At 38.1% G+C, this 26,151-nt stretch overlaps 1 protein-coding gene across 3 annotated transcripts in view; it reads left to right on the top strand.

Moving 5' to 3' along the window:
* Positions 1-26,151, top strand: part of TXNDC16 (thioredoxin domain containing 16) — a 112,169-nt gene that overhangs the window by 70,824 nt on the left and 15,194 nt on the right. For all 3 annotated transcript variants that reach the window (XM_061182558.1, XM_061182559.1, XM_061182560.1), the window contains 2 exons: positions 6,860-7,028; positions 7,367-7,503. In XM_061182558.1, the coding sequence (XP_061038541.1) occupies positions 6,860-7,028; positions 7,367-7,503 (306 nt within the window). The remainder of the gene's footprint in view (positions 1-6,859; positions 7,029-7,366; positions 7,504-26,151) is intronic.

The raw sequence follows: 26,151 nt of genomic DNA, 5'->3' as shown, positions 1-26,151 counted from the left end.
GAAAGTGTAGTACTGTAGTATTTACTATTGAAAAAAATCCACATATAAGTGGACCTGCACAGTTGAAACCTGTGTTATTCAAGGGTCAACTGTATTAGTATAGAACAAGTAGAAATTTCTCTTTGGGATTCCACTATGATGTGTTTTCTTAGGCTGAGAAGAAATTATAATATTTTAAATAAATAAATAATTATAATACTTAGGATGAGTATGTGAAGCCCTAGATGAATTCCATGTGTTTAGTTTATTCACACACATATTTAAGGTGTTTCATGTTCAAGGACCACTCTAGGGGCTGGAAAACCAGTGACAAGGAAAACAGACACAGTCCCTACTCTCAGGGAGCTGTAATCATACAACAACACAGATGAGTACATAATTACATGATGAGATAGGGAAAAGAGCTTGGTCCTCTAAGAGCATAGGAATCTGATGCAGATCAGGGTGTCAGAGGAGGCTTCCTTGAAGTGGTCACACGTGCAGAGATCTGAAAGGGTGAAAAGACCTGACTGCAGAAACTGGTGGGTGTGGGCTGGTAGCAAAGTAGATTTGAGTTTTGAAAAGGTATCTCTAGCTTCAGTGTAGAGACATATCGAATTCAGGGAGATAAATTAGGAGAAATGATAAATAGTGGCAGTGAAGAGAAAGGGACAGATATAAGAGGTATTTAAAATTCAGGTGGTAAAATTGAAGGGCATGCTGATTGATGTGATTAGACCTGTGGAGTTTAGGAATGGGGAGGTGCAAGAGATGATACTTTGTTTTCCGAGTTATACAAAGATGGCAATATTCACCACTATTCAGAGGAAAGAAACCATATTTGTTTTAGACATCTTGAGTTTGAGGATGTTTCCATTCAAAGGGAATTAGAGAAGGCAGTAAGAATACATTGGTCTGGAACTTTAAAGGATGAGCCTGGGCCAAAGCTATAAATTTAGGATTCATTAGATTGTCGATGATTATTGAGATTGTCTAGAAGAGAGGGTAGAACAAGAAGAGAAAGCAGCTTAAACTGAGCCTTGGGGGAACTCCTGACTCCACTGGCAGAAGAGCCTGCAAAAGGGACCAAAAAGGAACAGCTAGAGAGTCGGGGGTGGGGGTGGGGGTGGGAGCCAATAAAGGAAGGTGCTGCAGAAAATCAAGGGAAGAGAGTGTTTCAGCTGGAGTATTTCATGCTGCTGAGAAGTTGTAATAAGAATGGGATATAGAGGCAGGGTCAAGAAGGCTGGGTGGGAAGATGCAGAGTTAGCATCTCCCCACAACTAGGACGCCTGCCAGCTGCTGGTGGGGGACTCTGATCCCCAAGGAGATGGGAGGAACCACAAAGTGAACCGGCAACTTGCAGGATCCTGGTTCACAAGCCCGGGGTCTGGCCAAAGCTCCTGCAGTGGGAGCTCCGAGTCCAAACCACTGGACTAACAGAGAACCTCAGATCCCAGGGAATATTCATCAGAGTGAGGTCTCAAGGAGGTCCTCATCTCAGCACCAACACCCAGCTCTACCCAATAGCCTACAAACTCCAGTGTTGGAAGCCTCGGGCCAAAGAACCAGTAAGACAGGAACACAATCCCCCTCATAAAAAAAAACAAAAAACAATGAGATGGCAAAAAAATATGTCACAGATGAAGAATCAAGGTAAAAACCTACAAGAGCAAATAAATGAAGAGGAAATAAGCAATCTACCTGAAAAAGAATTTATATTAATGATAATAAAGATGATCCAGAATCTCGGAAATAGAATGGAGGCATGGATTGAGAAAATACACGAAATGTTTAACAAAGATCTAGAAGAAGTAAAGAACAAACAACAGAGATGAACAACACAATAACGGAAATGAAAAATACACTAGAAGGAGTCAATAACAGAATAACGGATGCAGAAGAACGAATAAGTGAGCTGGAAGACAACATGGTGAAAACTGCTGAGGAGCAGAAAAAAGAAAAAAGAATGAAAAGAAGACAATCTCAGAGACCCCTGGGACAACACAAAATGCACCAACATTCGAATTACTGGGGCCCCAGAAGAAGAAGAGAAAAAGAAAGGGTCTGAGAAAATATTTGAAGAGATTATAGTTGAAAACTTCCCTAACATGGGAAAGGAAATAGTCAAGTCCAGGAAGCACAGAGAGTCCCATACAGGATAAACTCTAGGAAAAACACACCAAGACATATATTAAATCAAGAAAAATTAAATTCAAAGAAAAAATAATAAAAGCATCAAGGGAAAAACAAAAAATAACATACAAAGGAATCCCCATAAGGTTATCAGCTGATTTTTCAGCGGAAACTGCAGGCCAGAAGGGAATGGCAGGATATACTTAAAGTGATGAAAGAGAAAAACCTACAACCAAGATTACTCTACCCAGCAAGGATCTCATTCAGATTCGATGGAGAAGTCAAAAGCTTTTCAGATAAGCAAAAGCTAAGAGAGTTCAGCACCACCAAACCAGCTTTACAATAAATGCTAAAGAAACTTCTCTGAGTGGGAAATACAAGAGAAGAAAAAGACCCACAAAAACAAACCCAAAACAATTAAGAAAATGGTAATAGGAACATACATATCGATAATAACCTTGAATGTAAATGGATTAACTGCCCCAACCAAAAGACACAGACTGGCTGAATGGATACAAAAACAAGACCCATATATATGCTGTCTACAAGAGACCCACTTCAGACCTAGAGACACATACAGACTGAAAGTGAAGGGATGGAAAAAGATATTCCATGCAAATGGAAATCAAAAGAAAGCTGTAGTAGCAATACTCATATCAGATAAAATAGACTTTAAAATGAAGTCTGTTACAAGAGATAAGGAGGGACACTACATAATGATCAAAGGATCAATCCAAGAAGAAGATATAACAATTATAAATATTTATGTACCCAACATAGGAGCACCTCAATACATAAGGAAAATGCTAACAACCATGAAAGGAGAAATCGACAGTAACACAATAATAGTAGGGGACTTTAACACCCCACTTACACCAATGGATAGATCATCCAGACAGAAAATAAATAATGAAACACAAACTTTAAATGACACAATAGACCAGATAGATCTAATTGATATTTATAGAACATTTCACCCAAAAGTGGCAGAATACACTTTCTTCTCAAGTGCACATGGAACATTCTCCAGGATAGATCACATCTTGGGTCACAAATCAAGCCTTGGAAAATTTAAGAAAATTGAAATTGTATTATGCAACTTTTCTGACTACAACGCTATGAGATTGGAAATCAATTACAGGAAAAAAACCTGTAAAAAACACAAATACATGGAGGCTAAATAGTGCACTACTAAATAACCAAGAGATCACTGAAGAAATCAAAGAAGAAATAAAAAAATACATAGAAACAAATGACGATGAAATCACAATGACCCCAAACCTATGGGATACAGTAAAAGCAGAAATAAATGAAGTAGAAACAAAGACAACAATAGCAAAGATCAATAAAACTAAAAGCTGGTTCTTTGAGAAGATAACAATATTGATAAACCCTAAGCCAGACTCATCAAGAGAAAAAGGGAGAGGACTCAAATCAATAAAATTAGAAATGTAAAAGGAGAAATCACAACTGACATTGCAGAAATACAAAGGATTATAAGAGACTACTACAAACAACTATACGCCAATAAAATGGACAACCATGAAGAAATGGACAAATTCTTGGACAAATGGACAGAACTTTCCAAGATGGAACCAGGAAGAATTAAAAGTATAAACAGACCTATCACAAGTAATGAAATTGAAACCAGAATTTAAAATTTTCCAAGAAACAGAAGTCCAGGACCAGATGGCTTCACAGGCGAATTCTATCAAACATTTAGAGAAGAGCTAATGCTGATCCCTTTCAAACTCTTCCAAAAAATTGCAGAGGAAGAAACACTCCCAAATTCATTCTACAAAACCACATCACCCTGATACCAAAACCAGAAAAAGATATCACAAAAAAATGAAAATTATAGACCAATATCACTGATGAACATAGATGCAAAAATCCTGAACAAAATACTAGCAAACAGAATCCAACAGCACATTAAAAGGATCATACACCATGATCAAGTGGGATTTATCCCAGGGATGCAAGGATTCTTCAATATATGCAAATCAATCAATGTGATACACCACATTAACAAATTCAGGAATAAAAACCATATGATCATCTCAATAGATGCAGGAAAAGCTTTTGACAAAATTCAACATCGATTTATGATAAAACTCTCCAGTAAATGGGCATAGAGAGGAACCTACCTCAACATAATAAAGGCCATATATGACAAACCCCCAGCAAGCATCATACTCAATGGTAAAAAACTGAAAGCATTTCCACTAAGATCAGGAACAAGACAAGGATGTCCACTCTTGCCACTCTTATTCAACATAGTTTTGGAAGTCCTAGCCACAGCAATCAGAGAAGAAAAAGAAATAAAAGGAATACAAATTGGAAAAGAAGAAATAAAACTGTCACTGTTTGCCAATGACATGATACTATTCATAGAAGATCCTAAAGATGCCACCAGAAAACTACTAGAACTAATCAATGAACTTGGTAAGGTTGCAGGATACAAAATTAATGCACAGGAATCTCTGGCATTCCTATACACCAACAACAAAAAATCAGAAAGAGAAATTAAGGAAACACTCCCATTTACCACTGCAACAAAAAGAATAAAATACCTAGGAATAAACCTGCCTAAGGAGACGAAAGACTTCTACTCAGAAACTATAAAACAATGCTGAAAGAAATCAAAGATGACATAAACAGATGGAGAAATATACCATGTTCTTGGATTAGAAGATTCAATATTGTGAAAATGACTATACTACTCAAAGCAATCTACAAATTCAATGAAATCCCTATCAAACTACCAATGGAATCCTTCACAGAATTAGAAGAAAAAATTTTACAATTCATATGGAAACACAAAAGATCCCCAATAGCCAAAGCAATCTTGAGAAAGAAAAACGGAATTGGAGGAATCAGGCTCCCTGACACAAAAACAGAAATATAGATCAATGATACAGGATAGAATGCCCAGAGATAAACCCATGCACATATGGGCACTTAATTTATGACAAAGGAGGCAAGAACATACAATGGAGAAAAGACAACCTCTTCAATAAGTGCTGGGAAAACTGGACAGCTACACTTAAAAGAATGAAATTAGAACACTACTTAACACCATACACAAAAATAAACTCCAAATGGATTAAAGACTCAAATGTAAGACCAGACACTGTAAAACTCTTAGAGGAAAAACACTCTTTGACATAAGATCTTTTTTGACCCACCTCCTAGAGTAACAGAAATAAAAACAAAAATAAACAAATAGGACTTAATTAAACTTAAAAGCTTTTGCACAGCCAAGGAAACCATAAACAAGACAAAAAAGACCACCCTCAGAATGGGAGAAAATATTTGCAAATGAAACAACAGACAAAGGATTCATCTCCAAAATATACAAACAGCTCATGGAGCTCAATATCAAAAAAAAAATCCAGTTAAAAAAATGGGCAGAAGGGGGCTTCCCTGGTGGCGCAGTGGTTGAGAATCTGCCTGCCAATGCAGGGGACACGGGTTCGAGCCCTGGTCTGGGAAGATCCCACATGCTGCGGAGCAACTGGGCCCGTGAGCCACAATTACTGAGCCTGCGCGTCTGGAGCCTGTGCTCCGCAACAAGAGAGGCCACGATAGTGAGAGGCCTGCGCACCGCGATGAAGAGTGGCCCCCACTTGCCACAACTAGAGAAAGCCCTCACACAGAAATGAAGACCCAACACAGCCATAAATAAATAAATTAAAAAAAAAAAAATGGGCAGAAGACCTAAATTGACATTTCACCAAGGAAGGCATACAGATGGCCAAGAGGCACATGAAAAGATGCTCAACATCACTAATTAGTAGTGAAATGCAAATCAGAACTACAAAGAGGTATCACCTCATGCCGGTCAGAATGGTTATTATCAAAAAATCTAGAAACAATAAATGCTGGAAAGGGCGTGGTGAAAAGGGAACCCTTCTGCACTGTTGGTGGGAATGTAAATTGATACAACCACTATGGAAAACAGTATGGGGGTTCCTTAAAAAACTAAACATAGAACTACCATACGACCCAGCAATCCCACTACTGGGCATATACCCTGAGAAAACCATAATTCAAAAAGAGTCATGTACCACAGTGTTCATTGCAGCTCTATTTACAATAGCCAGGACATGGAAGCAACCTAAGTGTCCGTCGACAGATGAATGGATAAAGAAGATGTGACACATATATAGAATGGAATATTACTCAGCCATAAAAGGAACAAAATTGAGTTATTTGTAGTGAGGTGGATGGACCTAGAGTCTGTCATACAGAGTGAAGTAAGAAAGAGAAAAATACCATATGCTAATGCATATATATGGAATCCCTCCCCCCAAAAAAATGGTACTGATGAACCTAGTTGCAGGGCAGGAATAAAGTGGTAGACATAGAAAATGGACTTGTGGACATGGGGTGGGAGGGCGAAGCTGGGGCGAAGTGAGAGTAACATCGACATATACACACTACTGAATGTGAAATAGTTGGCGGGTGGGGAGCAGCAGCATAGCACTGGGAGATCAGCTTGGTGCTTTGCGATGACCTAGAGGGGTGGGAGGGAGGCTCAAGAGGGAGGAGATATGGGGACATGTGTATGCATATGGCTGATTGGCTTTGTTGTGCAACAGAAACTGACACAGTAGTGTGAAGCCATTATACTCCAATAAAGATTAAAAAAAAAGAATGGGATATAAAAAATATTGACAATTCTCAACAAATGAGTTTTCTACATTAACATTTATAAAATGTGCATTTTCCTTTTATTTAGGCACCTCTACTATGCTGCTTACTAGAGTAAACTGTGCAGATTGGTCTCATGTATGTGCCAAGCAAAATGTTACTGAATTTCCTGTTGTAAAGATGTACAAGGAAGGCGAGAACCCAGTATCTTACGCTGGTATGCTAGGAACTGAAGATCTCCTAAAATTTATCCAGCTGTAAGTATTCAGCTTCACCCTAAGATTTTTAAAATGTTAGGTCTATAAAACTTCTAAATCCCATACTTTGTTGACACACTTTGGATAGGTTAAGGAGGTATGAATTGAGATCACAGGGGAAACATTAATGAGCAGAGCCTATCTACTACATTCCATCACTTTTAGGGAGATAGAAATTTTGTTTAATGAGGCTGATTTTTTGTTTAGAATAGTATTTGTCTTTATTTTGTCAGATGCTTATCCTGTGGAATATGCTACGTTCAGTATATTTTATTTTTTTTACAAGCTGAAAAGTATCTTTAAAAATTAATTTTGAATATAGTTAAATATTCATCCAGCAACAGGATTTCATGCCCAGTGAACATTACATCTGTCCAAGAAGCAGAAGAATATTTAAGTGGGAAATTACATAAAGACCTGATCTCCTATTCTAGCGTGTCAGTACTGGGGCTGTTTAGTCCAACTATGACAACAGGTAAGTGGAATTGAACATTTAAATTATGTAATATATAGCTAAAGACTCGTTTACTAGGTTTTTTTTTGAAAGAATTAATATCTTTTTAAATTATAGAGAATTCAATTAGAGAATTTTGAAAATACAGAGAAGTTTGAAGAAAAAAATAAAAATCTGTAATTATTTAGAGTTGTTGAACTTTAATGTAATTCCTTCCCTGTTTTTCTGTGTACCTATGTATTGCATATTTATGTACATTTTACTGTAATTGGGCTAGTACTATGTATTTAGGTTAGTATCTGCTGTTTTTATTTAACATTAAGTGGGTACCTTTTTTCATGTGATTAATATTCTTCAAAAACATCATGGCTGTATGATATTTGATTGGATGAATATACCATAATTTATTTAACTATTTGCCAACAAATAATATTTTTGTTTCCCTTTTTTCTTTTTGCTATATGTAAAGAATATTTTTATTTATGAGTCTTTGTGTAGATTTTACGATTCTCTATATACAGTATCATGTCATCTGCAAACAGTGACAGCTTTACTTCTTCTTTTCCGATTTGGATTCCTTTTATTTCTTTTTCTTCCCTGATTGCTGTGGCTAAAACTTCCAAAACTATGTTGAATAATAGTGGTGAGAGTGGACAACCTTGTCTTGTTCCTGATCTTAAGAGGAAATGGTTTCAGTTTCTCACCATTGAGAACGATGTTGGCTGTGGGTTTGTCATATATGGCCTTTATTATGTTGAGGTAAGTTCCCTCTATGCCTACTTTCTGGAGGGTTTTTATCATAAATGGGTGTAGAATTTTCTCGAAAGCTTATTCTGCATCTATTGAGATGATCATATGGTTTTTCTTTTTCAATTTGTTAATATGGTTTATCACATTGATTGATTTGCATATATTGAAGAATCCTTGCATTCCTGGGATTAACCCCACTTGATCATGGTATATGATCCTTTTAATGTGCTATTGGATTCTGTTTGCTAGTATTTTATTGAGGATTTTTGCATCTGTGTTCATCAGTGGTATTGGCCTGTAGTTTTCTTTCTTTGTGACATCTTTGTCTGGTTTGGTGGTGATGGTGGCCTCATAGAATGAGTTTGGGAGTGTTCCTCCTTCTGCTATATTTTGGAAGAGTTTGAGAAGGATAGGTGTTAGCTCATCTCTAAATGTTTGATAGAATTCGCCTGTGAAGACATCTGGTCCTGGGCTTTTGTTTGTTGGAAGATTTTTAATCACAGTCTCAATTTCAGTGCTTGTGATTGGTCTGTTTATATTTTCTATTTCTTCCTGGTTCAGTCTCGGAAGGTTGTGCTTTTCTAAGAATGTGTTCATTTCTTCCATATTGTCCATTTTATTGGCATATAGTTGCTTGTAGTAATCTCTCATGATCCTTTTGTATTTCTGCAGTGTCAGTTGTTACTTCTGCATTTTCACTTCTAATTCTATTAATTTGAGTCTTCTCCCATTTTTTCTTCATGAGTCTTGCTAATGGTTTATCAATTTTGTTTATCTTCTCAAAGAACCAGCTTTTAGTTTTATTGATCTTTGCTATTGTTTCCTTCATTTCTTTTTCATTTATTTCTGATCTGATCTTTATGATTTCTTTCCTTCTGCTAACTTTGAGGTTTTTTTGTTCTTCTTTCTCTAATTGCTATAGGTATAAGGTTAGTGTCTTTATTTGAGATGTTTCTTGTTTCTTGAGGTAGGACTGTATTGCTATATACTTCCCTCTTAGAACTGATTTTGCTGCATCGCTTAGGTTTTGGGTCGTCATTTTTTCACTGTCATTTGTTTCTAGGTATTTTTTGATTTCCTCTTTGATTTATTCAGTGATCTCTTGGTTATTTAGTGTATTGTTTAGCCTCCATGTGTTTGTAATGTTTACAGATTTTTTTCCTGTAATTGATATCTAGTCTCATAGCGTTGTGGTTGGAAAAGATACCTGATACGATTTCAGTTTTCTTAAATTTACCAAGGCTTGATTTGCGACCCAAGATATGATCTATCCTGGAGAATGTTCCATGAGCACTTGAGAAGAAAGTGAATTCTGTTGTTTTTGGATGGAAGGTCCTATATATATCAATTAAGTCCATCTTGTTTAATGTATCACTTAAAGCTTGTGTTTCCTTATTTATTTTCATTTTGGATGATCTGTCCATTGGTGAAAGTGGGCTGTTAAAGTCCCCTAGTATGACTGTGTTACTGTCAATTTCCCCTTTTATGGCTGTTAACATTTGCCTTATGTATTGAGGTGCTCCTATGTTGGGTGCATAAATATTTACAATTGTTATATCTTCTTCTTGGATTGATCCCTTGATCATTATGTAGTGTCCTTCTTTGTTTCTTGTAATAGTCTTTATTTTAAAGTCTATTTTGTCTGATATGAGAATTGCTACTCCAGCTTTCCTTTGGTATCCATTTGCATGGAATATCTTTTTCCATCCCCTCAGTTTCAGTCTGTATGTGTCCCTAGGTCTGAAGTGGGTCTCTTGTAGACAGCATATATACGGATCTTGTTTTCGTATCCATTCAGCCAGTCTATGTCTTTTGGTTGGAGCATTTAATCCATTTACACTTAAGGTAATTATTGATATGTATGTTCCTATTACCATTTTCTTCATTGTTTTGGGTTTGTTATTGTAGGTCTTTTCCTTCTCTTGTGTTTCCTGCCTAGAGAAGTTCCTTTAGCATTTGTTGTAAAGCTGGTTTGGTGGTGCTGAATTCTCTTAGCTTTTGCTTGTCTGTTAAGGTTTTAATTTCTCCATCGAATGTGAATGAGATCCTTTCTGGGTAGAGTAATCATGGTTGTAAGTTTTTCCCTTTCATCACTTTAAATATGTCCTGCCACTCCGTTCTGGCTTGCAAAGTTTCTGCTGAAAGATCAGCTGTTAACCTTATAGGGATTCCCTGTATGTTAATTTTTGTTTTTCCCTTGCTGCTTTTAATATTTTTTCTTTGTCTTTAATTTTTGATAGTTTGATTAATATGTGTCTTGGCATGTTTCTCCTTGGATTTATCCTGTATGGGACTCTCTGTGCTTCCTGGACTTGACTGACTATTTCCTTTCCCATATTAAGGAAGTTTTCAACTACAATCTCTTCAAATATTTTCTCAGTCCCTTTCTTTTTCTCTTCTTCTTCTGGGACCCCTATAATTCGACTCTTGGTGCATTTAATGTTGTCCCAGAGGTCTCTGAGACTGTCCTCAGTTCTTTTCATTCTTTATTCTGCTCTGCAGTAGTTATTTACACTATTTTATCTTCCAGGTCACTTATGCGTTCTTCTGCCTCAGTTATTCTGCTATTGATTCCTTCTAGAGAATTTTTAATTTCATTTATTGTGTTGTTCATCATTGTTTGTTTGCTCTTTAGTTCTTCTAGGTCCTTGTTAAACATTTCTTGTATTTTTTCCATTCTATTTCCAAGATTTTGGATCATCTTTACTATCATTATTCTGAATTCTTTTTCAGGTAGACTGCCTATTTCCTCTTCATTTGTTTGCCCTGGTGGGTTTTTACCTTGCTCCTTCATCTGCTGTGTGTTTCTCTGTCTTCTCATTTTGCTTAACTTACTGTGTTTGGGGTCTCCTTTTCGCAGGCTGCAGATTTGTAGATCCCGTTGTTTTTGGTGTCTACCCCCAGTGGCTAAGGTTGGTTCAGTGGGTTGTGTAGGCTTCCTGGTGCAGGGGACTAGTGCATATGTTTTGGTGGATGAGGCTGGATCTTGTCTTTCTGGTGGGCAGGACCACGTCCAGTGGTGTGTTTTGGGGTGTCTGTGACCTTATTATGATTTTAGGCAGCCTCTCTGCTAATGGGTGGGATCGTGTTCCTGTCTTGCTAGTTGTTTGGCATAGGGTGTCCAGCACTGGAGCTTGCTGGTCGTTGAGTGGAGCTGCGTGTTAGCATTGAGATGGAGATCTCTGGGAGAGCTTTTGCCATTTGATATTACGTGGAGCCAGGGGGTATCTGATGGAACAATGGTCTCTTGCCTCTTAGGCAGTTCGAGACTTTTCCCCAGACTCCCTTCGGGTTAGCTGTGGTGCACTAGCCCCCTTCAGGCTGTGTTCATGAAGCCAACCCCAGTCCTCCTCCTGGGATCTGAATTCCGAAGCCCGAGCCTCAGCTCCTAGCCCCCACCCACCTCGGCGGATGAGCAGACAAGCCTTCCAGGCTGGTGAGTGCTGGTAGGCACCGATCCTCTGTGTGGAAGTCTCTCCGCTTTGCCCTCTGCACCCGTATTGCTGCGCTCTCCTCCATGGCCCGGAAGCTTCCCCCCAGCCCACCACTCGTCTCTGCCTGTGAAGGGGCTTTCTAGTGTGTGGAAACTTTTCCTTCTTCACAGCTCCCTCCCAGAGATGCAAGTCCTGTCCCTATTCTTTTGTCTCTGTGTTTTCTTTTTTCTTTTGACCTACCCAGGTACATGGGGAGTTTCTTGCCTTATGGGAAGTCTGAGGTCTTCTACCAGCGTTCAGTATGTGTTCTGTAGGAGTTGTTCCACATGTAGATGTATTTGTGATGTATTTGTGGGGAGGAAGTTGATCTCCACATCTTACTCCTCTGCCATCTTGAAAGTCTCTCCCAAAACAATCTTGAGAAAGAAAAATGGAGCTGGAGGAATCAGGCTCTCTGACTTCAAACTATACTACAAAGCTACAGTAATCGAGACAGTATGGTCTTGGCACAAAAACAGAAATATAGATCAATGGAACAGGATAGAAAGCCCTGAGATAAACGCATGCACATATGGTCATCTTATCTTTGATAAAGGAGGCAAGAGTGTACAATGGAGAAAAGACAGCCTCTTCAATAAGTAGTGCTGGGAAAACTGGACAGCTACCTGTAAAAAATGAAATTAGAACACTCCCTAACACCATACACAAAAATAAACTCAAAATGGATTAAAGTCCTAAATGTAAGGCCAGACACTATAAAACTCTTAGAGGAAGACATAGGCAGAACACTCTATGACATAAATCACAGCAGAATCCTTTTTGACCCACCTCCTAGAGAAATGGAAATAAAAACAGAAATAAACAAATGGGATGTAATGAAAATTAAAAGCTTTTGCACAGCAAAGGAAACCATAAACAAGACCAAAAGAAAACCCTCAGAATGGGAGAAAATATTTGCAAATGAAGCAACTGACAAAGGATTAATCTCCAAAATTTACAAGCAGCTCATGCAGCTCAATAACAAAAAAACAAACAACCCAATCCAAAAATGGGCAGAAGACCTAAATAGATATTTCTCCAAAGAAGATATACAGATTGCCAATAAACACATGAAAGAATGCTCAACATCATTAATCATTAGAGAAATGCAAATCAAAACTACAATGAGATATCATCTCACACCGGTCAGAATGGCCATCATCAAAAAATCTACAAACAATAAATGCTGGAGAGGGTGTGGAGAAAAGGGAACCCTCTTGCACTGTTGGTGGGAATGTAAATTGATACAGCCACTATGGAGAACAGTATGGAGGTTCCTTAAAAAACTAAAAATAGAACTACCATATGACCCAGCAATCCCACTACTTGGCATACACCCTGAGAAAACCATAATTCAAAAAGAGTCATGTACCACAGTGTTCATTGCAGCACTATTTACAATAGCCAGGACGTGGAAGCAACCTAAGTGTCTATCGACAGATGAATGGATAAAGAAGATGTGGCACATATATACAATGGAATATTACTCAGCCATAAACAGAAACGAAATTGAGTTATTTGTAGTGAGGTGGATGGTCCTAGAGTCTGTCATACAGAGTGAAGTAAGTCAGAAAGAGTGAAACAAATACTGTATGGTAACACATATATATGGAATCTAAGAAAAAAAAATGGTTCTGATGAACCTAGGGGCAGGACAGGAATAAAGACACAGCTGTAGAGAATGGTTTTGAGGACACGGGGAGGGGGAAGTGTAAACTGGGATGAAGTTAAGAGAGTAGCATTGACTACATACACTACCAAATGTAAAATAGATAACTAGTGGGAAGCAGCTGCATTGCACAGGGAGATCAGCTCGGTGCTTTGTGACCACCTAGAGGGGTGGGATAAGGATGGTGGGAGGGAGATGCAAGAGTGAAGCAATATGGGGATATACATATGCATATAGCTGATTCACTTTGTTATACAGCAGAAACCAACACAACATTGTAAAGCAATTATACTCCAATAAAGATGTTAAAAATTATTTTATTGAAGTATAGTTGATTTACAATGTTGTGTTAATTTCAGCTGTACAGCAAAGTGACTCAGTAATACATATATATTCTTTTTCATATTCTTTTCCATTATGGTTTATCACAGGATATTGAATATAGTTCCTTGTGCTATACAGTAGGACATTATTGTTTATCCATCCTATATATAATAGTTTGTATCTGTTAATCCCAAACTCCCAATCCTTCCCTCCCACACACTCCTCCCCCACTTGGCAACCACAAGTCTGTTCTCCATGTCTGTGAGTCTGTTTCTGTTTCGTAGATCTGTTCATTTGTGTTGTATTTTAGATTCCACATATAAGTGATATCATATGATATTTGTCTTTTACCTTCTGACTGACTTTGCTTAGTATGATAATCTCTAGGTCCATCCATGTTGCTACAAATGCATTTTTCATTCTTTTTTATGGCTGAGTAGTATTCCATTGTGTGTGTGTGTGTGTGTGTGTGTGTGTGTGTGTATATCTATCTATCTCACTCCTTCTTCCTCCATTCATCCTTCAATGGACATTTAGGTTATTTCCATGTCTTGGCTATTGTGAATAGTACTGCTATGAACATAGGGGTGCTTGTATCTTTTCAAATTATAGTTATGTCTGGGTATATGCCCAGGAGTAGGATTGCTGGATCATATTGCAACTCTATTTTTAGTTTCTTGAGCAACCTCCATACTGTTTTCCATAATGGCTGCACCAATTTACATTCCCACCAACAGTCTAAGAGGGTTCCCTTTTCTCAACACCCTCTCCAACATTTATTATTTTTAGACTTTTTAATGATGGCCATTCTGACTGGTGTGTGGTGGTACCTCATTGTAGTTTTGATTTGCATTTCTCTAATAATTAGCGATGATGAGCATCTTTTCATGTCCCTATTGGCCATCTGTATGTCTTCTTTGGAGAAGGGTCTATTTAGGTGTTCTGCCCATTTTTTGATTGGGTTTTTTGCTTTTTTTGTTATTGAGTTGTGTGAGCTGTTTATATATTTTTGAAATTGAGCCCTTGTCGGTCACATCATTTGCAAATATTTTCTCCCAGTCTGTAGGTTGTCTTTTTGTTTTGTTTGTGGTTTCCTTTGCTGTATAGAAGCTTGTAAGTTTGATTAGGTCCCACTTGTTTATTTTTGCTTTCATTTCCATTGCCTTGGGTGACTGAACTAAGAAAATGAATTCATCTTATATTTAATTTCAAATTAATGTTTTTGCTTTCAGCTTTGATACAGTGCTTACAGCAATTAGTTTTACTTTTTTTTTTTACATAGTATCATTGGCTATAGTGTTCTTTTAATATTACAACTTCTCTATTCTTAAACTCCTATTCTTTATTTTTTTTTTTTTCTGTCCTTCATAGGACTGTCTTTCAGTAAGTTTTAAAGAAACAGTACACAGGGCATTTTTTCTGACCAGTGGTATTACTTGGAATGTTATTCTCTTTGCTTTGGAGATGGATGGCCTCTCCAAAACCTGGGTAGCAAAACCCTTAGTGTTTTCCTCATCATGTCGACTGAAAAAAACTGCATAACATGAGAGTTGTGAGTTAAGCTTTATTTGAGGCAAAATGAGGACTATAGCCTGGGAGACAGCATCTCAGATAGCTCTGAGGAACTGCTCCAAAGAGGTAGGGGGTAGTCAGTATATACGTAACTGTGGTGAAGGGGATACATGCAGTCAAGCACATATTTTGGCAGAAGATTGCTGCTAGTCACAAGAAGGTTGTTGCTAGTCACGAGGAGCAGATGTCTCTGTTAATGATTTTAGTGCTGCTTTTCTAGATATGAGAAGATGCAAGAAACTGGGCCCATAAAATCTCCTGAAAATAGCTGGCTATCTGAAGGCCTGTTCTGCCAGTTTTTCCCAGAGCACAGAGTGCTTCATTACTGATCTCACCCTGAACTCCTTTCAGGGTGTGTTGAAGGTTGGTGACTGCAGTGGCTAGTGACCTCATCCTTGCAGAGGTAGATGGCAAGTAACAATTTTTAGTTGGCAATCTCATGCTTACTCTTTCCATTTATGTAGCAAACTTCCCTCCTTTTTATTTTTCTTTTATTTAAGATGAATTTCAAATTCTGAATGAAATATCTTAAGGATATTTATATGGGAAGATCCCCAAAGTCTAGCATTATAATTGTATTTAGTAGATACTATTAAGTACTTATTAAATTTTGCTTTCTACAAATTGCTGTCTAGTAATTTTCCCCTTCTACTTTGTCTTCAAAATTTTTAAAAATAAAAGCCAAAAGAACTCACTAGAAAGAAATAAAAGGAATGTTAATGTGTGCAATGTGGCTTACCATCTTAGAGGGCAAAATCCAGATGGCATAACTTTTTAATTTGTATTCTCTCTATGAAAAATCATGAAGTAAATGACTCTGTGTTTTACTCCGTCTTTCCCTTTCTCATGTTTTTGCACCCACAGTTGACTTTGTTTTCTACGTACCTCAAGTGCCTGGCGTCCTGAAGTTCTCATTTATTATTTACACTGGGCCTCCTTCCAAACAGAATTAGTCTTCAGATAATAAAAAGCACAAATACAATAAAATCATTAAAATAAGGATAAGAGTTAAGCAATAAAAGTAGGGGATAATTATGTAGAATACCTAGAAACACTGCGGTTGATCATAAAACTTAACCCTGAGCAATCTGGTAGCAAATAGAAACAGAAAGATGAAATTTTTGCCAATTTATTATCATTATACAATAAATGGCACAATACAAGTTACGGTGCTGAGTCACCCGTAGAGAAACTATTTCTCTGATTGTACATGCTGAGAGGAATTTTTCACATATGTATATATACATGTATATTTTATTTAGAGATCAACATAAGGAACAGTGTACTTGATCATATTTCTGTACAAATGATGATAAAATTTACATGTAGTTATCTCTCAACAGAAGTCAAAAGCATAATGTTAAAGTATATAAAGGTGGTCTGGTGTGCCAGAATGATGTAATCTGGATATGATGCTTTTTAATTATTTTACTGGATTGATTGCTTCTAAGCCTTTTAAGTCAGGTATTAGCTCCTCTTCCTTTTTGTTTTTGTTTTTTGCAGACAATCATGATAGTTGCTGGATTTTCAACATGTATTGAATGAGAAAACATATAACAATAAAAGGCTCTTATAATCCATTAACATTTTTATTTACATTTGGATTTTATTCATAAACGCTAACTACTAACATGTGCTGATCACTTATTAATTTGTTGTTCATATAGATTCTAATGGCTTGAAGAATAATGTGAGTTCCATGAGGGGAGAAATGTCTCTTTTATCTACTGGTGTATCTTTCAGGCCCCTCTACTAGAAAGTTACTACTTTTTGCTTTGTAGTTAATAAATATCTTATAGGGATATAGTTTAAAACTCTGTAAATGTCCTGTTTCTCATTTTACTTTTGCACAGCAGTTTTACAATTCACTGCCTGCAAGAGGTATTACTATGATAGTTGCCAAGTGGGAGATTTCTAACTCCATTATTCCTTCTACCTTTATTAGTTGGCATACTACTCATTTGTTTGTTTATCAGTATGGATGGCTGAGTTCTTATTTTATTCAGTGGATTATAATCAGTTACTATCATTAGATTGCTCAGGTTATCCTAGATAGATTTGGTCAGTGGGAGCCTTTCACTCTGACTATTATGTCCTTTTTTTTTTTTTTTTCTTTTCCGTCCTGGGTACCTATGACCTTTTGACATGTCTCCATTATTTTTTGAAAATGTCCTTTTGTCACAAGATGTTCCTAGCCCCATTCCTAGAATCAGACAATTCTCCAAGGAGTCCAATTTCCTTTTAGTGGGACATTGAATTTACAAACCAAGATCTAGGGGTTAGGAATATTTTAGTAATGGGGGTGTTCTTGCCTCTCGACTCTTTTGCTGACAGAGCTAAAATATAGATGTATCTGTATGTGTATAAATATAACTGTAATAAAATGTGACAGTGGAAAAAAGCAGTATTGCTAAATTAATTATTTATTTTTAACATCTTTATTGGAGTATAATTGCTTTACAATGGTGTGTTAGTTTCTGCTTTATAACAAAGTGAATCAGCTATACATATACATATATCCCCATATCTCCTCCCTCTTGTGTCTCCCTCCCTCCCACCCTCCCCATCCCACCTCTCTAGGTGGACACACAGCACCGAGCTGATCTCCCTGTGCTATGCGGCTGCTTCCCACCAGCTATCAGTTTTACATTTGGTAGTGTATATATCTCCATGCCACTCTCTCACTCGGTCCCAGGTTATCCTTCCCCCTCCCCGTGTCCTCAAGTCCATTCTCTAGTAGGTCTGCGTCTTTATTCCCATCTTGCCCCTAGGTTCTTCATGACCTTTTTTTTTTTTTTAGATGCCATATATATGTGTTAGCATACGGTATTTGTTTTTCTGACTTACTTCACTCTATATGACAGACTCTAGGTCCATCCACCTCACTACAAATAACTCAATTTCGTTTCTTTTTATGGCTGAGTAATATTCCATTGTATATATGTGCCACGTCTTCTTTATCCATTCATCTGTCGATGGACACTTAGGTTGCTTCCACATCCTGGCTATTGTAAATAGAACTGCAATGAACATTTTGGTACATGACTCTTTTTGAATTATGGTTTTCTCAGGGTATATGCCCAGTAGTGGGATTGCTGGGTTGTATGGTAGTTCTATTTTTAGTTTTTTAAGGAACTTCCATACTGTTCTCCATAGTGGCTGTATCAATTTACATCCCCACCAACAGTGCAAGAGGGTTCCCTTTTCTCCACACCCTCTCCAGCATTTATTGTTTCTAGATTTTTTGATGATGGCCATTCTGACCGGTGTGAGATGATATCTCATTGTAGTTTTGATTTGCATTTCTCTAATGATTAATGATGTTGAACATTCTTTCATGTGTTTATTGGCAATCTGTGTATCTTCTTTGGAGAAATGTCTATTTAGGTCTTCTGCCCATTTTTGGATTGGGTTGTTTGTTTTTTTGTTATTGAGCTGCATGAGCTGCTTGTAAATTTTGGAGATTAATCCTTTGTCAGTTGCTTCATTTGCAAATATTTTCTCCCATTCTGAGGGTTTTCTTTTGGTCTTGTTTATGGTTTCCTTTGCTGTGCAAAAGCTTTTAATTTTCATTACATCCCATTTGTTTATTTCTGTTTTTATTTCCATTTCTCTAGGAGGTGAGTCAAAAAGGATCTTGCTGTGATTTATGTCATAGAGTGTTCTGCCTGTTTTCCTCTAAGAGTTTTATAGTGTCTGGCCTTACATTTAGGTCTTTAATCCATTTTGAGTTTATTTTTGTGTATGGTGTTAGGGAGTGTTCTAATTTCTTTCTTTTACATGTAGCTGTCCAGTTTTCCCAGCACCACTTATTGAAGAGGCTGTCTTTTCTCCATTGTATATTCTTGCCTTCTTTATCAAAAATAAGGTAACCATATGTGTGTGGGTTTATCTCTGGGCTTTCTATCAGTTCCATTAATCTATATTTCTATTTTTGTGCCAGTACTATACTGTCTTGATTACTGTAGCTTTCTAGTATAGTCTGCAGTCAGGGAGCCTGATTCCTCCGTCTCTGTTTTCTTTCTCAGTATCGCTTTGGCTATTTGGGGTCTTTTGTGTTTCCATACAAATTGTGAAATTTTTTGTTCTAGTTCTGTGAAAAATGCCAGTGGTAGTTTGATAGGGATTGCATTGAATCTGTAGATTGCGTTGGGTAGTATAGTCATTTTCACAATGTTGATTCTTCCAATCCAAGAACATGGTATATCTCTCCATCTGTTTGTATCATCTTTAATGTCTTTCATAGTGTCTTATAGTTTTCCGCCTACAGGTCTTTTGTCTCCTTAGGTAGGTTTATTCCTAGGTATTTTATTCTTTCTGTTGCAATGGTAAATGGGAGTGTTTCCTTAATTTCACTTTCAGATTTTTCATCATTAGTGTATAGGAATGCAAGAGATTTCTGTGCATTAATTTTGTATCCTGCTACTTTAGCAAATTCATTGATTAGCTCTAGTCGTTTTCTGGTAGCATCTTCAGGATTCTCTATGTGTGGTATCATGTCATCTGCAAACAGTGACAGCGTTACTTCTTCTTTTCTGATTTGGATTCATTTTATTTCTTTTTCTTCTCTGATTGCTGTGGCTAAAACTTCCAAAACAATGTTGAATAATAGTGGTGAGAGTGGGTAACCTTGTGTTGTTCCTGATCTTAGAGGAAATGGTTTCAGTTTTTCACCATTGAGGATGATGTTGGCTGTGGGTTTGTCATATATGGCCTTTATTATGTTGAGGAAAGTTCCCTCTATGCCTACTTTCTGGAGGGTTTTTATCATAAATGGGTGTTGAATTTTGTTGAAAGCTTTTTCTGCATCTATTGAGATGATCATATGGTTTTTATTTTTCAATTTGTTAATATGGTGTATCACATTGATTGATTTGCGTATATTGAAGAATCCTTTCATTCCTGGGATAAACCCCATGTGATCATGGTGTATGATCCTTTTAATGTGCTGCTGGATTCTGTTTCCTAGTATTTTGCTGAGGATTTTTGCATCTATGTTCATCAGTGATATTGGCCTGTAGTTTTCTTTCATTGTGACATCCTTGTCTGGTTTTGGTATCAGGGTGATGGTGGCCTCGTAGAATGAGTTTGGGAGTGTTCCTCCTTCTGCTATATTTTGGAAGAGTTTGAGAAGGATAGGTGTTAGCTCTTCTCTAAATGTTTGATAGAATTCGCCTGTGAAGCCATCTGGTCCTGGGCTTTTGTTTGTTGGAAGATTTTTAATCACAGTTTCAAGTTCAGTGCTTGTGATTGGTCTGTTTATATTTTCTGTTTCTTACTGGTTCATTCTTGGAAGGTTGTGCTTTTCTAAATATTTGTCCATTTCTTCCAGGTTGTCTGTTTTATTGGCATATAGTTGCTTGTACTAACCTCTCATGATTCTTTGTATTTCTGCAGTGTCAGTTGTTACTTCTCCTTTTTCATTTCTAATTGTATTGATTTGAGTCTTCTCTCTCTTTTTCTTGATGAGTCTGGCTAATGGTTTATCAATTTTGTTTATCTTCTCAAAGAACCAGCTTTTAATTTTATTGATCTTTGCTATTGTTTTCTTTGTTTTTGTTTCATTTATTTCTGCTCTAATCTTTATGATTTCTTTCCTTCTGCTAACTTTGGGTTTTGTTTGTTCTTTTTCTCTAGTTCCTTTAGGTGTAAGGTTAGAGTGTTTCTTTGAGATTTTTCTTGTTTCTTGAGGTAGGCTTGTATAGCTATAAACTTCCCTCTTAGAACTGCTTTTGCTGCAACCCATAGGTTTTGGGTCATCGTGTTTTCATTGTCATTTGTTTCTAGGTATTTTTTTGATTTCCTCTTTGATTTCTTCAGTGATCTCTTGGTTATTTAGTAGTGTATTGTTTAGCCTCCATGTGTTTGTATTTTTTACATATTTTTCCTGTAATTGATATCTAGTCTCATAGCGTTGTGGTCGGAAAAGATACTTGATACAATTTCAATTTTCTTAAATTTACCAAGGCTTCATCTGTGACCCAAGATATGATCTATCTTGGAGAATGTTCCATGAGCGCTTGAGAAGAAAGTGTATTATGTTGTTTTTGGTTGGAATGTCCTATAAATATCAATTAAGTCCATCTTGTTTAATGTATCATTTAAAGCTTGTGTTTCCTTATTTATTTTCATTATGGATGATCTGTCCATTGGTGAAAGTGGGGTGTTAAAGTCCCCTACGATGATTGTGTTAATGTCGCTTTCCCCTTTTACGGCTGTTAACATTTGCCTTATGTATTGAGGTGCTCCTATGTTGGGTGCATAAATATTTACAATTGTTATATCTTCTTCTTGGATTGATCCCTTGATCATTATGTAGTGTCCTTCTTTGTCTCTTGTAATAGTCTTTGTTTTAAAGTCTATTTTGTCTGATATGAGAATTGCTACTCCAGCTTTCTTTGATTTCCATTTGCATGGAATATCTTTTTCCATCCCCTCAGTTTCAGTCTGTATGTGTCCCTAGGTCTGAAGTGGGTCTCTTGTAGACAGCATATATACGGATCTTGTTTTCGTATCCATTCAGCCAGTCTATGTCTTTTGGTTGGAGCATTTAATCCATTTACACTTAAGGTAATTATTGATATGTATGTTCCTATTACCATTTTCTTCATTGTTTTGGGTTTGTTATTGTAGGTCTTTTCCTTCTCTTGTGTTTCCTGCCTAGAGAAGTTCCTTTAGCATTTGTTGTAAAGCTGGTTTGGTGGTGCTGAATTCTCTTAGCTTTTGCTCGTCTGTAAAGGTTTTAATTTCTCCATCGAATGTGAATGAGATCCTTTCTGGGTAGAGTAATCTTGGTTGTAGGTTTTTCCCTTTCTTCACTTTGAATATGTCCTGCCATTCCCTTCTGGCTTGCAGAGTTTCTGCTGAAGGATTAGCTATTAGCCTTGTGGGGATTCCCTTGTATGTTAATTGTTGTTTTTCCCTTGCTGCTTTTAATATTTTTTCTTTGTATTTAGTTTTTGACAATTTGATTGATATGTGTCTTGGCGTGTTTCTCCTTGGATTTATCTTGTATGGGACTCTCTGCGCTTCCTGGACTTGATTAACTATTTCCTTTCCCATATTAGGGAAGTTTTCAACTATAATCTCTTCAAATATTTTCTCAGTCCCTTTCTTTTTCTCTTCTCCTTCTGGCACCCCTATAATTCGACTCTTGGTGCATTTAATGTTGTCCCAGAAGTCTCTGAGACTGTCCTCAATTCTTTTCATTCTTTATTGTGCTCTGCAGTAGTTATTTCCACTATTTTATCTTCCAGGTCACTTATGCGTTCTTCTGCCTCAGTTATTCTGCTATTGATTCCGTCTAGAGAATTTTTAATTTCATTTATTGTATTGTTCATCATTGCTTGTTTGCTCTTTAGTTCTTCTAGGTCCTTGTTAAACGTTTCTTGTATTTTCTCCATTCTGTTTCCAAGATTTTGGATCATCTTTACTATCATTATTCTGCATTCTTTTTCAGGTAGAGTGCCTATTTCCTCTTCATTTGTTTGGTCTGGTGGGTTTTTACCTTGCTCCTTCATCTGCTGTGTGTTTCTCTGTCTTCTCATTTTGCTTAACTTACTGTGTTTGGGGTCTACTTTTTGCAGACTGCAGCTTCGTAGATCCTGTTGTTTTTGGTGTCTGCCCCCAGTGACTAAGGTTGGTTCAGTGGGTTGTGTAGGCTTCCTGGTGGAGGGGACTAGTGCCTTTGTTCTGGTGGATGAGGCTGGATCTTGTCTTTCTGGTGGGCAGGTCCGTGTCTGGTGGTGTGTTTTGGGGTGTCCGTGACCTTATTCTGATTTTAGGCAGCCTCTCTGCTAATGGGTGGGGTTGTGTTTCTGTCTTGCTAGTTGTTTGGCATAGGGTGTTCCGCACTGGAGCTTGCTGGTCATTGAGTGGAGCTGGGTCTTGGCGTTGATATGGAGATCTCTGGGAGATTTTCACTGTTTGATATTATGTGGAGCTGGAAGGTCTCTGGTGGACCAGTGTCCTCAACTCGGCTTCCCCACCTCGGAGGCACAGGCCTGACGTCCGGTTGGAGCACCAAGACCCTGTCATCCACCCGAAAAAGAGAAAAAGGGAAAAAAAATATATATATATCGTTGCTCCCAAAGTCCATCTCCTCAGTTTGGGATGATTCGTTGTCTATTCAGGTATTCCACAGATGCAGGGTACATCAAGTTGTTTGTGGAGCTTTAATCCGCTGCTTCTGAGGCTGCTGGGAATATTTCTCTTTCTCTTCTTTGTTCTCACAGCTCCCGGGGTTCAGCTTTGGATTTGGCCCCGCCACTGCGTGTAGGTCGCCTGAGGGCATCTGTTCTTCGCTCAGACAGGCCGGGGTTAAAGGAGCAGCTGATTAGGGGGCTCTGGCTCACTCAGGCCTGGGAGAGGGAGGGGTACGGATGTGGGGCGAGCCTGCGGCGGCAGAGGCCGGCGTGATGTTGCACCAGCCTGAGGCGCGCCGTGTGTTCTCCTGGGGAAGTTGTCCCTAGATCACGGGACCCTGGCAGTGGCGGGCTGCACAGGCTCCCGGGAGGGGAGGTGTGGAGAGTGACCTGGGCTGGCACACAGGCTTCTTGGTGGCTGCAGCGGCAGCCTTAGCGTCTCATGCCCGTCTCTGGGGTCCGCGCTGATCGCCGCGGCTCGCGCCCGTCTCTGGTGCTCGTTTAGGCGGCGCTCTGAATCCCCTCTCCTCGCGCACCATGAAACAAAGAGGCAAGAAAAAGTCTCTTGCCTCTTCGGCAGCACCAGACTTTTTCCCGGACTCCCTCCCGGCTAGCTGTGGCACACCAGCCCCCTTCAGGCTGTGTTCACGCCGCCAACCCCAGTCCTTTCCCTGGGATCCAACCGAAGCCCGAGCCTCAGCTCCCAGCCCCCGCCCGCCCCGGCGGGTGAGCAGAGAAGCCTCTCGGGCTGGTGAGTGCTGCTCGGCGCCGATCCTCTGTGCGAGAATCTCTCCGCTTTGCCCTCCGCACCCCTGTGGCTGCTCTCTCCTCCGTGGCTCCGAAGCTTCCCCCCTCCGCCACCCGCAGTCTCAGCTTGCGAAGGGACTTCCTAGTGTGTGGAAACCTTTCCTCCTTCACAGCTCCCTCCCAGAGGTGCAGGTTCTGTCCCTATTCTTTTGTCTCTGTTTTTTCTTTTTTCTTTTGCCCTACCCAGGTACGTGGGGAGTTTCTTGCCTTTTGGGACGTCTGAGGTCTTCTGCCAGCATTCAGTACGTGTTCTGTAGGGGTTGTTCTATATGTAGATGTATTTCTGATGTATTTGTGGGGAGGAAGGTGATCTCCGCGTCTTGCTCTTGCGCCATCTTGAAGCTCCTAATGTATTTATTTTATGCAATTAAAATATGTTTAAAGTTAAAACAACTAAATATTGTAAGTCATCGTTAATATTACACCTCAAGTGTATTTACAGTGGTTAAAAAAACTTTATTTAGATAACTGATTATTTCCTTATATTTGGTTTGCCATATATTCTGACATATATGCAGTTTTCACCAAGGAGGAGAATGTGCCTGGTTTCAGATATTCAAAGGAGAATTTACACTTTGATTTAGTGGGAATGGATATGCAATTGACGTCTACAGTCTTAAATGCTCCCATTCCCCAAGGAACTTAGGATTTATGTACAAGTGGTTTCATGCAGAGCCTTGCAAGAAACATATTCATGAGTTTAGAGTCTTCTTCATGAGGAAATTATATGGGAATATTTGTGTAATTTTGTTATCAAAAAAGAAGAAGCTAAAACAGATTCCATTATGTCATTGCTATAGATAACAATCATCAATTATTGATCAGAATTTAGAGAAATTTGTCTTAGAAATGAAAGTACAGCACTCAGTTCTTTCTAGTTGCCTAGTTTTCTTATGAATCTTTTCTACTTTGGTATAGCACAGGCTAAAGAAAATATTTTCATGGGTTACTCATTTCTCATGAAATTTATGATTAGAAATGAGCTCTCAGTGCTGTCTGCTGGTGGATTTTGCCACTCTAGTAAGCTGGCTTTCCTACAGTGTTTCTCAGTCTTGTGGAAAGTATGCATCGTTTTTAAAGAAAACAATCTTGTGGTTACCCAGTGTTAACACTGTTGACGCTCACATCACGAATATAGTGCCGACTACTAAGGTAAAGATCTTTTGGGTTCAGCATACCCAGACCTCTAGGTGCTTTATGATTCAATTCTTCCATCATAATTTTTCTATTTCAACTGCTATGAACCTTTTGTGCAGCGAGCTGAGCTATCATCTGGCCTTCAGTTGTCAAGAATACATCATTTATATCAGTCTACCTTTCCTCTTTTCTCATTAGTCTACAACTGTTTAATTCAGACTTGCTTCTTGGTTATAAGGTCCAGAATATGCTATTATTTATGAAAATGTATTCAGAAACCTACAGAGATAATAGTTCTTATTTTGAATATGTATATCATAACAAATGGGAAAAGACTGATACACAAATTAATCAAAGTTTAAAAGTAACAAAAACACATTACAGAAAATACAGGAAATAAAAGAAGAAGATAACAAATCCCTCATAATTATAGAACCCTAACACAGACACTGTTAGAGGACTAGAATTTCCAGTCTTCTATTTTTTCTATGCATATGAGCACTTTTAGATTTTGTGGTTATAATGTGTATATCATTTCACATACCTGCTTTTCTTTCCAGGCTACATATAGGACAGCTGTCTCCATTTACCTTGCCTTAGGAGTAGATTAAAAAGCAACCAATATTTATTTACTAAATCTGTATGATTAGAATCCTATAAATCTTATAAATTACAGTTGACCCTTGAAAATGAGGGGGTTAGGGGTGCTGACCCCCTGCACAGTTGAAAATCCCCAGACTGCTGTCTCTGCCTCAAAAATAAAGGAATTGATAAATGACCCACCCAAGGGCAG

The sequence above is a fragment of the Eubalaena glacialis genome, chromosome 2, assembly GCF_028564815.1.
Source record: "Eubalaena glacialis isolate mEubGla1 chromosome 2, mEubGla1.1.hap2.+ XY, whole genome shotgun sequence".
Taxonomy (NCBI): Eukaryota; Metazoa; Chordata; class Mammalia; order Artiodactyla; family Balaenidae; genus Eubalaena; species Eubalaena glacialis.
Note: the sequence above shows the minus strand (reverse complement) of the source record. Positions and strands in the feature narration are given on the sequence as shown.